The sequence below is a fragment of the Chaetura pelagica genome, unplaced genomic scaffold, assembly GCF_000747805.2.
Source record: "Chaetura pelagica isolate M959 unplaced genomic scaffold, ChaPel_1.0 scaffold10, whole genome shotgun sequence".
Classification (NCBI taxonomy): domain Eukaryota; kingdom Metazoa; phylum Chordata; class Aves; order Apodiformes; family Apodidae; genus Chaetura; species Chaetura pelagica.
In genome coordinates this window covers 11,834,455-11,846,939 of record NW_009952263.1, presented here as the reverse complement: position 1 = coordinate 11,846,939, position 12,485 = coordinate 11,834,455, and the positions used below count along the sequence as shown (strand labels likewise).

The following is a 12,485-nucleotide window of genomic DNA, read 5'->3' as shown; positions in this document are numbered from 1 at the left end:
TGTAGGCCCTGCCCGCCCGCAGCGGAGCCGCGCCCCGCAGGCCGGGGTCTGTGCCCCCCGCGCCGCTCCCTCGGGAAGCGCAGCCTGGAGACGCCTGCCCGTCCGCTCCTAACGTGTCTTCGCTCGTGGCTTCTCTCGAAGGGGTTGTTCTTGAGCAGAAATAAGCAAACGCTCCAAGTCACTGCACTGAAACGTGGTCTTAACTTAGCTCAGGGAAACCTGGAGTAGAACCTGGAGGCGCGGGGGTGTTTCCTGTGTCAGCAGTTACCGCGGGTGCAGCGGGTGTTGGCTGGGCTGGCAGGCACGTTAAGTAAGGTGTTGGCACCTTGTTCTGGTGCTCTGCAATGTGCAAACCCACAGAACGTTTGGCAAAGAATCCCTTACTCAGAATGTCTTAGCACACCCAACAAATCATAACTATTTCCAGACATTAATACAAATGCTGCAATTAAGTCTAAACTGTATTTTGCAGCTTTTACTTGCTGTCCTAAGTTGCTTCAAGAAATGTGGCATTTGGGTGCTGCTCTGGAGCTCCAGCTATTGTGACTTGGAATTTGAACACAGGGATAGCTGGAACAAACGGGCCTGTGGGAGGTGTGGGATACAGCAGCCATCACCTTGATGCACAGAAACTGGAGTCGTCTTCTTGCAAAGGGGAAGACAGCTTGGATGTACTGTTGGTTACTTTGATGGCAGTGTGGTTATGAATAGTCTCGGACAGACAAAGGTGGGATAACCTGATACAAGCAGGTCTGCAGTGCAGTTGGGTGTAGATGGATGAGGTGACTTGCCTGAGGTCATTCAAGAAGTCTGAGGCAGAGCTGGCTTATTACACAACTTTTGATGCCCTTTGCTTTTTCTGCCGTATGAGAAGGACCTTGGTATTTTGCTCAGTTTTTTTTTCCTTCTCTCTTACAACCCTGGCTCTCAGTCTGTCAGAGCAAATTTTTTAAAAAGACCATCATTCACAAAATTGCTCTAAAATTCAGCTATCATTCTATTAGAATGTATATCACTGAAACAGTATTATGAAATACAAGGTTTTTTTGCATTTACAGCAAAAGTGTTGCCATGTATTATTTGAAAAAAATATCTTGAGAACTCTACTTTTCTTGTCTTCCTTTTCTTATGGTTTTTTTATGACATGCTTACAGAATTGTAGGTGATGATGATGGAGGAAAGCTCTTTACCCCTGAGGAATACGAAGAGTACAAAAGAAAAGTGTTGCCAATTCGGTTGAAGAACAGGTTGTATGTGAGCTGGAGATCACCAGTTGGCATGGACTGTAAGCTTGTGGGACCAGAGACACTGTGCTTTTGTACTCACCGGTAGGAAGTTCTTCCTTTTTGTGAACTGTTCTATTTTTAGGAAAACATAAAATCTTTTCAGATCCATTGCAGCACAGGCAAGTTAATTTAAGGCCTGGGTTAAAATTTGGTTGAGAAAATTAGGTTTTAAATAATAACTGCTTTTAAATCTAAATCTCAATACATTTTCTGAAACCAACATGATTTTTTAGTCTTCAGTAAATTCAACTTTAAGGCATAAGTAGATCAGATTGATTCTGATAGGGCTGTAAAAATGAAACATAAGGATTTGTGGTATTTATGTAATGAATTAATATTTTAATTGAAAATTAACAATTAACTTCATTTAATGTAATTAAAGATACTTTAAAACAGAACTTGTAAGAATGCAGGGGGAGTTGGAACTAGATGATCTTTAGGTCCCTTCCAACCTAAGCTATGTTATGATTCTATTAATTTTAAGCTTTTCAGTTAGTTTGCTGATGAACACTAACAAAGTTATAAAAGTTATTATTTTTGCCTGGTTTAGGTATAAACAACACAAAACGGACTATGAAGTGATTCCTGAAGACCGTCCTATTTGTGTGCCTTGTAGAGTGAGCCGATGCCCATGCCAGTCCTTTCACTATGTCCCTCTGAATGGCACACAGCCCATCCGTTGCAGATGCAAACACTTTGCTGATCAGCACAGCGCGGCACCTGGGTTTTCATGTAACTCTTGTAAGTTACTGCTGGTCTCGCACCATTCTTTGCTAGGAAACTTAACAGGAACAGCATGTTAGGGATCTATATTCCTCCCAGAATACTAGGTATGTGCTGTACTTTTCTCTCGTGTATTTTGGTCCTTGCAGAAGGATGGGAAATGGGAAGGAAGAAACTGCCTTTTGCACAGGAGGGTTTAGAACAGCGTCCTTCACTTCCCCAAGTTCTGTGAGGGAGCGTAAGCTTCTGGATGATTCAGTTAGGTACATATGGAGACAGCCACCCAACGTTAGGCAGTATGAAATCACCCCATTTGCAGTTTGTCACTTCCACTGCTGCATGCACGTGACTTTCCTACTTGAACTTGGTAGTCTGACAGAGAGAAGTGTTGATCTCTGTTCCACTATAGCCTGGTTGAATGTTAATGTATTTTTTTATCTTTTCTCAACTCAATCGGAGGTAACGCTCTGTTCCCAAATAGTACTATTGTTGGCACTCTGAACAAAGCAGTTCCTGAGCACACAGATTGTGAGTCCAGAAATGCAAATGGGAATGGAGTTTCAAGCAAAAGGTTTGAGAAGGCATTACGAGGAAGCTTTTTGCTTCATTTGTTTGAAGTTATTGTAATGCAACAGTAGTAATTATTAACCATAGAAACTACATAATGCATAAAGATGTTTTAGTTTGAAACCTCAAATTACATAAGCTGAAGATTTTTTTTTGTTAAGAGTTCTGTACTGTTAGTAAATGTCTCTCATGAAGTCTGTCTCATTTGCACAGGAAAAACCATAAAAAGCTTTTGCTGGGTGAGAATAGTATCGCACAGAATAAAATGTAAAACATTTATATGACAGCCTTTCAAGAATTAGCTCCAAGTAATGCGAACATCTTAAATATGCAATTGGATGATCCAGACTGAATCCTTTGAACACACTGTTTTTAATAATAATTTACATTATGCACTTTTTTTAGTGTTTCTCAAAAATACCTGACACGAGGGCTTCAAAGACTGCAGAGGGAAATGCCAAGACTTGCTTCTATTTTGAACTTGTGTTGTTTTAATGTACCAGTATTAGTCAAGACTAGTGCTGTATGAATCTAATATGATAGATAAATTAGATATGTAATCTCTTTATAATTGAAAAAATATTGCTGGTGTACTTTATATACTTCATTCTGTATCCAAGCACAGAGTTAAGAGCTCTGTTATTGAGGAGTGCCCAGCCACAATGAAAGAAAAAAGCCTTTAACATGTCCACTAGTGTGATCCTTGAACATTTTACCCAAAACTCTAAAAACTTTCTTTTTGCTCTGCAAAATGAACTGTAACTGGGAGTTGGAAGCAGGGTGATTTGCATAATGAAACATTTGCAAAATCAGTTCCTCAGTTTCTCATTCACATCATTGGTCCAGCTGAGCTTTGATGACAGTCTCAGCTGTGGCTAGGGCAGGTGTATCGCTTCACTCTCTGTTTCTGAATGTCACATATCATTTGTATAAGTATTGGTATAACTATTTTATTTCAGTTACGTCCTGTGGCTGTGTAAGCTTAAAACCACGCTGAAAGTCTGTCTCGTGGTACTCTTACATAGATCCTTCTTTCCTGTTGCTGCAGCCTCTGTTTGCTATGTGGATAATTTTGTTAATTTAAAAATACATTTAAATTGTGGTTTGTATAATAAATTGTGATTTGAAGTTTTGTGGCCGTGCAACATTGACACGTGCTGTACACCTTTGGAGATAATACTGCCAAGATGCTGGCAGGCTGCTGCCTTTACTCAGTGACAGAATTTTTTTCTCTCTTTATTTTTCATCAGGGGAGGGGTAGAGAAGGGGGTTACTAATGTCAATGGACACAAGTTGCAACACAGGAAATCCAATTAGATATTAGGAAATAAATATCTGCTCCCTGAAAAGACCAACATTGGTCCAGGCTGCTCAGAGAGGTGGAATCCCCATCCTTCAAGGTACTAAAAACTTGTCTGAATGAGACCCTGAGACTGGATGAACCCTATGAGCCAAATTCCACGTTCATCCTTTTCCCTGTTTTATGCAGCATTTTCATACCATGATGCTATAAAAGATTTCAGCAAAGACATTCAATTGCTTTGCCTCAAATCACATACATTCTTCCAAATAGAAACCATAGCTAGATGGTTTTGCAGTGAAGGAACTGCAAGTTTTTGACATGATTAGTTTAGGGCAACACTGGTTTTCCTGTAGTGAAGTATAAACTCTATTATCGTGTCACTCATTATACTTATTTATTTATTAATTAGGTTCCAAGTGTTCGGGCTTTCATAGTTGCTTTACCTGTGCATGTGGGCAGCCAACATACGCTCATGAAACAGTCGTGGAAACTAAACAAGAGCGCTTAGCCCAAGGAAAGCCTGTGGGGCAGGATGTTCCTTATGCTGCTATGGGAGGACTGACTGGTTTTAGTTCACTAGCAGAAGGCTACATGAGACTTGATGACAGTGGAATAGGTAAGTGCAGCTGACCCGAGATGAAATTTTAATTCTCCAACTGAGTAGTTTTGAAAAGTAGTAATTCAGCATAGACTTTCTAAGTCTGAAGGCAAGCTGGATCAAAAAGAGTTGGGCTTAAGACAATTTTTTTTCCAGCAGTCCGTAGGTGTGAAGGGACCACTATGACCATCTTGTCCAACTTCCTGTAGTGTATTGGTAAAAAATTTATCAATAATTCTGGTGTTCAGCCCAGTGGCTTCTGGTTGAAGTGGAGAATATATTTTAGAAAGAACTCTGTAACTTCCGTTTTTCGCTTAATACAGAGTTATGTTTTTGTTAATCTTTAACCTAATTTGCCTGAGTATTTCTTAGTTATACAATTACAGCATGTTTTCCCCAAACTCAAATGTTAACAGCTCTTCAGCATATAAAAAAAAGAGGTCCTTTGTAGAACTTTGTTTTTGACAGGCATATTAGTTGGCCTCGATATCTCTGCTGCTCTGTGATTTTGTCTCTTTTAGTAACAGACTCATTTTGTCCTGAAATGGTGTTTAATTTATTATTGCCACATACTTAGTATTTATTTTTTAAAATTCTTTCCTGGATTGGTCTGAAGTTTAGAAACAATAGCATAGCTGTAGTAATTGAAGAAACAAAGATTTTAATTTATTTTGAAGCCTTTTTTGCTTTTGTAAACTCAAGTTCATATAGCCTGCACTGAGTGTTGTAGATACTAATCTGTAACCTTGGTTTGACTGATTGTATATATTCTTAGTATATCTCAAGAAGTTAATATTTATTTTCATTCAACTTGTTTTCTAACAGGGGCTCCTTCAGCTGAACTTTTAGAAGCCCCTGTTACCAGCATGGATCATCCATTTCTAAAAGCTTTTCAGGGACCTTCTAGTTCTGCTCAAACCACCTCACAGATAGCAGGTGCTGCATTAGTAAGATAATACTGTTTTACAAGAAGTATATGATATACATTTAATTTGTTTTATTTATGACTTGGAGGAGGCTTAGGGCTAAAATAAAATTTAAAAATTAAAATTAATATTGAGCCCTTGTTATGTTATAAGTTAGTACAACATTAATGTGCTTGAAGTGTGTAGAGTAACTGTTTTGCTACTGCTTGTTATGTTTGGTCATGAGGTACTTTTTGACTTTAGTGATGTTTTTCTAGTGTTTGGTTTCTTCTCCATTAATCGTGTCACTCATTCACTGGATGAGTTATTTGAATTTTTAATTCCTACTAGAATCTCAGCGTATCTGAATGAATCGTACATATTCAGCACAATCCTGTGAAATTGCCTCTGCCAGAAAGTCTTCTCTGCATGGAGTTACGAATTGGCTATGCTTACTTTATGTCCCTTTTCCAGTACAAGAATTTAGCAATTAATGTAACTGTTAAAATTGTCCTGGACTACTTACAATAGCTGCTAGGCTAGACTAGAGAGGTTACTCTTTGGTCCCAGTTGCTAGGATTTGTTACTTGCCTATAAAGGTGAATTCTCATATAAAATGTGGTTTGCCAAATGTAAAACTTAACTTACAGAATAGCTAGTATCATATATTAAAAAAAGGTGTGTTTTTTTTTTTTTTTTCTTTCTTCAGGTAGTTCTAGTGCCACAAGGCAAATTTCTCAGGGAAAGCATTCAGAAGATGATGACATGGCTTACTTTGAAAAACGTTATCAAGAACGGGCAAGTTACTACATTTATTACTTAATTCAAATATATTTTCACAAGGGGATGTTTAAAAAAGATAAATGTATAATTTATGTGGCATATAAATGCATTATATAATTTGTTCTTTTCCTGAGAAAACAGTATCTTCTCAAAGTTTTAAATACAACTATGAACTATTGCAAGATTTCATAGGTCAGTCATGTCTGGGATGGTACTAACATTAACTGGACAAAGTTTTATTGAGGTAACTCTCCATTACAGAACACTAAAATATTTTGCTATGTGACAAAAAGAAACAGCAAAGCAGCCTCATAGAAAGTAATTTGTCACATTCAGGAATGTGTGTTCGCTACCTCATTTATAAAAATGCATGTTCTTTTCCCTTACAAAATGTCTGTGTAGTTGGGCTAAATCTGGTGCATCTTTCTTAGATGATCTGAATCACCCCCTTAGAGGTGCCTCCTCTACCCCACTGACTGTACTGGAAATTGAAATGCCCTGTGGTGTAGGTTACTTAGATGCTTAAGTACTTACTGTTTCCCAACATTAGCTCCTTAGCTCCACCCTTTGCTGGACTTATGTCTTGACTGTTTATGAATTCTTTTGTAAGGCAACGTTACATACTTTTAAAATCTTAAATACGGTTCATGCTCACTGCTTGCTCCAAGGTGTTTGTTAATGAGAAAGCTGTTACAGCTTTTTAAAATTTTAAATAATTTTCTTTGTTTTGGAAATCATCACAAAAAATGGTAAGATGTTACAAATACAATATGTCTAGTAAGTGTAGTGTAGTGTCGTGCAGTGTAGTAAATAGAGGAGAAAGCATGTTACTGTCAAATCCAAATTGCTGTTTCTTTCTCCTCCCAGGATTTGATTTTCTTTGCAAAAGACAGTAGGAATTTCAGATGCAAATCTCAAGATGCCAAATATGGAAAAAATGTTTTAAAAGTAGTTCCTGAGTAGGCCAACAATAGGATTGTTTAGCAGTGTGCTCATTTGTAGACATCCAAATCGGGACTGGGGCCTTGCTTCCTTTTGACATTATTTCATTGGCAAAAAAGTTAAAATTCTACTTTATTTTTCCTTGTATTTTTGATAATGACATAGTATCTTAGGTTAGATGAGATGCAAAAATCTATGCATCCCTTTTCTCTCATTTTCTAAACAGAGTTTAATTCATTAATTTAACAATACTTGAGAACAACTGTTCCTTCTAAAAACAACAAATCAAATTTATTTGGATTAATTGTCTTCCTACAACATGGCAGAGTTACAGTATATGTGTTGGTAAATCATATCATGCTATAAGAGCATACTGTGTAGAAAAATCTTAGGCGAGGAAGAGGTGACCTTGTGGGTCACTGAGGAGACAATGAGGTGGAGGCTTAGCATCTACCTCAGCAACAAACTTCCTATTTGATTTTGTGCTTGATGGTTAGTCTAACTGTGCCTGTTACACATCTGTAATAAAACTTCTTTACCTTTCATTGACATAAAGATAAAACTGGGAACGTTGTGAAGCACTTTTGTCTTGAGGGATACATAAATACCTAGATTGCCATTATCAGAGATAAAGGCATCCCTGGTTTAAATAGTGGAGGAGCTGCAGAGCTATGGAAGGGCTCCTTTGTCCTGTGATGCACAAGTAACCAGTGCTAGGTTGGGCTAACAATGAGCTCTCTCTCTCCGTTGCATGTATCATCCTGGTAAATTTATGAGTGGATGTAGAGATTTAATATTGCATTACTAGCCAACCTGAAAATTAATGCTTGGATCACTGTTGGTGTCTTTCCTTGTTACAGCTGAAAAAGGAAAAGGCTGCTAAACGGAAAGAGAAGAGTCCGGCGCCATCAAAGAACCCATGATATTAATAAAGAAGTATTTATTATATGGCCCTGTGTTAATTGTTGTATTGTTGTATTTTTTGTTAATTGTTGTAATTGTTGTGTTTTTTGTAATTGTTGTAATTGTATTTTTTGTTATGCCTACCTGCATACTTGTATTTTTTCATTTCTTTCATCTGCTGTTTTGGTCTATTGCTGAAATTAAATTTAATTATCTTGTAATAAAATTGGTATGTTAATCAATGCATCTTTAATGTCCAGAATTGTTACACAGATACCCCTTTGAGAATGGAAAGTAAGAATTAGAGATTAAAAAAAACTGTTATTAAAGATCTCAGAGAATAAGCATGCATTTAAGCATTACACTGTAGTAGGACAAAGAAAATATATTAAATATTCTTAGATTTTTATGCACTTTATCTGTAGAGTCCTTAGAACTCATCTTGCTAGTGGATTTTTATCTGGTGGGATTTGTTAAAATAATAACAATTTAGTTATGTTATTATTATTTTTGGTTTGTTTTTTTTTAAACTATTTGTTAATATTGACGTTAATATTTTATTTAAATGTGTTATTTTTCTTTCTATTTGTTTCATTGCCCTTATATAAAATTCAAACATACCCTTCTCTCACTTTTCTAGACTCTGTTCTTGCCAACATACAAATATTTGTTACATGCAAAGTTCTGAATGCATGTAAACCCATCTCCATACATATTTGCTAGCTACTTGAAAGGATCCTGCTTGTATACTTTACCCCATAATGGTACTATTCTTCTGATTCTTTTTGTCTGACACTGCCCATAACAACTCCATTACACTGAACTTTTGACCACATGAAGTGGGAATGGATATGCTATTTATTGCATGTAAACAAATAATTATATAGTGCTTGAGATGAAGTTATTTTCCCAACAGATAGTCTTTCCTCATGTCTAATACAACACAGACTGAATCCCTCAAGAAGGGAGATGTTCTGCCCTTGTCTTCTTTGTCCATATTCATAGCTGTGGCAGCATATGTTGTGTTAGAGATAGGTGACAGGAAAATTTAAAATTTGGTAACTTTGTGTGGTGGTTTAAATCTGGGAAGCAGCACAGCAAGAACGTGGTACAGAATAACTGGCAGAGGCTGCAATTAGGAGACAAAAGCAGAGCCTGAACTTTTTCTTCTTTGAAAACAGAGGTGTAAGTCGGTTTGTCCTTAAAAATACTTGAAGATGTCTCTTGGACTAAAGACTTTCCAGGTGGTATGCACATACTGAGACTTGATAGCAAGAGTTGGGAGAAGCTTGAAATGCTCTGATTATCTGTGGGGAGAATGCCTGTATGTGCCTGATGCCTTTATGTGCCTGATTGGCAGAGGAAGAGAGGTGACACTGAATGCATTTGATGCAGGGCAACTTGCTTTTTTGTTCAGGTATGAGCTGTGGGAGGGAAGGAGAGTTCTTGGGAGTGCATGCAGGTCATACAGTGACTGATGGAGGCAGCTGGAATCTGAGAAGCAAATGGAATGCTCAGTTGCCCAAATTAAAGGATTAAAAAAGGCCATTTACCTTAGCTCTAAGCCATACTGCCATTACTACAGATGCTAGTCAGAGAGGTTGATCTATTACTTTAATTTAAATGCACAGTATATCAAAGTGTCTAATGAATGTTTATAAAGTAGCTTTACCTTTAAATTCTGCACTGTAACACACTGCTTTAACTGAAATAAAAATATTAATTTGAGCTCCCTCTTCTGGTCCTACCATTTCTACCAATACTCAGTCTTGTAAGTAAGAGGGGATTTCACAATAGAATTACAAGAAACAAATGTAAATAACATTGGTAAACAAATGGTATATAAAAATATTGAAGACATTTTTATTTAGTTTTCAGATAAATAATTACAAGTTTAATAGTGGATGTTCATTCTACTTTCATATTTGTCCCTGTGGCTATATCCATTAGGGAATGCAGTTCCATAAATGTACGTGTATTTCAGAGATGAGGTTTCCCACAGCAAAATATTGCTATAGACAGAGGTTCTAGTAGTTACAAAAGCCTTGAATTTTTTATTTCATTTTATATGATAAAATAACATTTTACTTTTAGGAAATAGTGTATTGTGCTTTTATTAACATTTTGAGTTTAAAATACCTGTCAGTTTTAAGTATTTGCCAAATTCAGTCTTACTAATCTGTACTTTCATCATCATGAACCGGATTTACAAAAGTAAAATAAATAAATAATTGTCTGTGCTTAAACATATTTAAAATTTCCACTTAAATTTACTTATTACACTTATTACATTTATTTCAGGATATTTAATTGGAAGATTAGGATATTAAAAATATAATTTGTGTTCAATATTGTGTAGGAGTTCTGACCACTTTTCATCCATGTTGGTGACATCCATGTAAAAGGAATTAGCTTTCCTTACTAGAAGGTGTACTTTTGACTTCTTGTCGTACTTGTAGTACTCTTTTTGTAGTACTTTTTTGTACTTTGTACTCTTGTAGTACTTTTTTGCAGAGTTTTTTCCTATCTTTACATGAAAAAACAGGTAAAATGTATGTCATAGTGTTGCTGGCTGTGAAAACTGGACACCAATGTCATATCTTAAGTGAAATTTGCACTTAAATGGAATTAAATTTTTACTAAAAGAAAAAAAATATCATCATTTTATAGGATCAAAATTGCAACCTTCAGTTGTACTGAAAAATTATTTTTTTCTATTAAGAAAATCTTTGTAAAGGTAAAAGCTGAGAACAAATGCTTGTATATTTGCCATTGACAGTGGCTATCAAATAGAACTCAGTTTAACATGTACTGGGTGAGGGTTTCTTTTCCTGAGAGCATGAACTTTGAACCTAATCTCACGGGACAGATAAGTTATGGGTTCATCTGTTTGTTTTATTTGTGGGTGTATATCTTTCATTCAGATAGATACATTAACCATTTCTGACTGATCTTACATGAGGGAGATGGTTTCTTGTCAGCCACTGCATGCTCTCAGCTGGTAAAACCTAACTGTGAAGATCTTACACAATGCTTAAGTATGTTTCATTTTTTAAATAGCTGGCTTTGAACTCAGTATTTTGCCATTATTATAACACTCCTAGAGTGTAGAATAGCATTTTCCCCTCATTTGAATTATCCTATGAAAAGGCTTAGATGTACCTTGGTTATTTATGATTGCGGAGAGACTGGTCAGTGATCTTAAGCAGAGGTCAAGGGGCTCCTTCCCCTTCTGTGCTTCTCTGATACTCCATAGAAAACATGTCTCAGATTTGGGAAGAAGTGCAATGCAATGTGTGAATTCACAGCCAGTGACTGCATTTGTGCAGGATTACTTTGCCAAGTTGTTAGAGCCTTATAGCATGTCGTGCATATTAAATGATTTGCCGGTCTTGTGTCAGTATGGCCCTGGAGTCTCATAGCAGTAGTTTTGTTCTAGCCATGTGGCCTAAGAGACAGCTTTGCAGGTAGTGATAGTATTTTTTCTTAGCACAAATGTAATTGAAAGCAACAACAAATTTTTGCAGTCTAAAAGACATATTTGGGTTTTTTTTTTTCCTTACTTTTGTCTAGAAGCCTGCCCTGAGCACTTGCCTTCTGGCAGAGTAAATAGCTATTTGCTTTACATTGGTTTTATCTCTAACTTTACATTCACTGTACCTTTGCTGTCAGCCCTGTCTGGGCACTAAGCCCCTGCACTCCTTCTGTTGCCTCCCTAAGTTAGTCCCAGGCTCAAATAAGACAGGAAAATGGCAAATCACTGTACAAGACACAAGAAGATGAGCACCGACACATGACACACAAGGAACAGATGAGCACATTTTAAGGGTATGTTGAGGCTGGCTGTCAACACAGGAGCCTCCCTGCTGCTGCCTCCTTTGCGATTCAAAACCCTATCAGGTCATCATGGAGTGGTCTGGGTTGGAAGGCACTTTAAAGATCATCTAGTTCCAACCCCCCTGCCACAAGCAGGAACAACTCCCACTAGACCAGGTTGCTCAAAGCTCCATCCCACCTGGCCTTTAATACTTCCAGAGATGGGGCATCCATATCTTCCCTGGGCAACCTGTTCCAGCGTCTCACCACCTTCACAGTTAAGGGTTTCTTCCTAATGTCTATCCTAAATCTACCCTCTTCCAGTTTAAAACCATTATCCCTTGTCTTGCGCACTTACAAAACATCCCTCCCTAGCTTTCTTGTAGGCTCCTTCCAGCTCCTGTAATGCTGCTCTAGCGTGTCCCAGCTGCAAGACCAGCATGCAGTGACTGCCACCCTTCCGTGCAGGTGCAGCCGCACCTGGGCCCACGCTAAGGCCTGGCAGGAAGAGCCTGGTGCCCACCAGATTTCCAGAGCATGCGTTGCCCTCACACCGGCTGTGGCTGCTGTGGGAGGTGAGGTGGGGCAGTGCCAGGCTGGGACAGGGCAGGCAGGGCAGGCAGAGCAGGGCAGGGCAGGGAAGGCAGGGAAGGGGCAGG

General features: G+C 37.8%; 1 protein-coding gene across 1 annotated transcript in view; it reads left to right on the top strand.

The window, feature by feature from the left end:
• Positions 1-8,030, top strand: part of FAM221A (family with sequence similarity 221, member A) — a 10,802-nt gene extending 2,772 nt beyond the window's left edge. Inside the window, exons 2-8 of the mRNA XM_010007649.1 lie at positions 493-676; positions 1,155-1,328; positions 1,837-2,027; positions 4,289-4,495; positions 5,303-5,413; positions 6,092-6,180; positions 7,968-8,030. Coding sequence (XP_010005951.1) covers positions 493-676; positions 1,155-1,328; positions 1,837-2,027; positions 4,289-4,495; positions 5,303-5,413; positions 6,092-6,180; positions 7,968-8,030 — 1,019 coding nt within the window. The remainder of the gene's footprint in view (positions 1-492; positions 677-1,154; positions 1,329-1,836; positions 2,028-4,288; positions 4,496-5,302; positions 5,414-6,091; positions 6,181-7,967) is intronic.
• Positions 8,031-12,485: the final 4,455 nt, after the last annotated feature.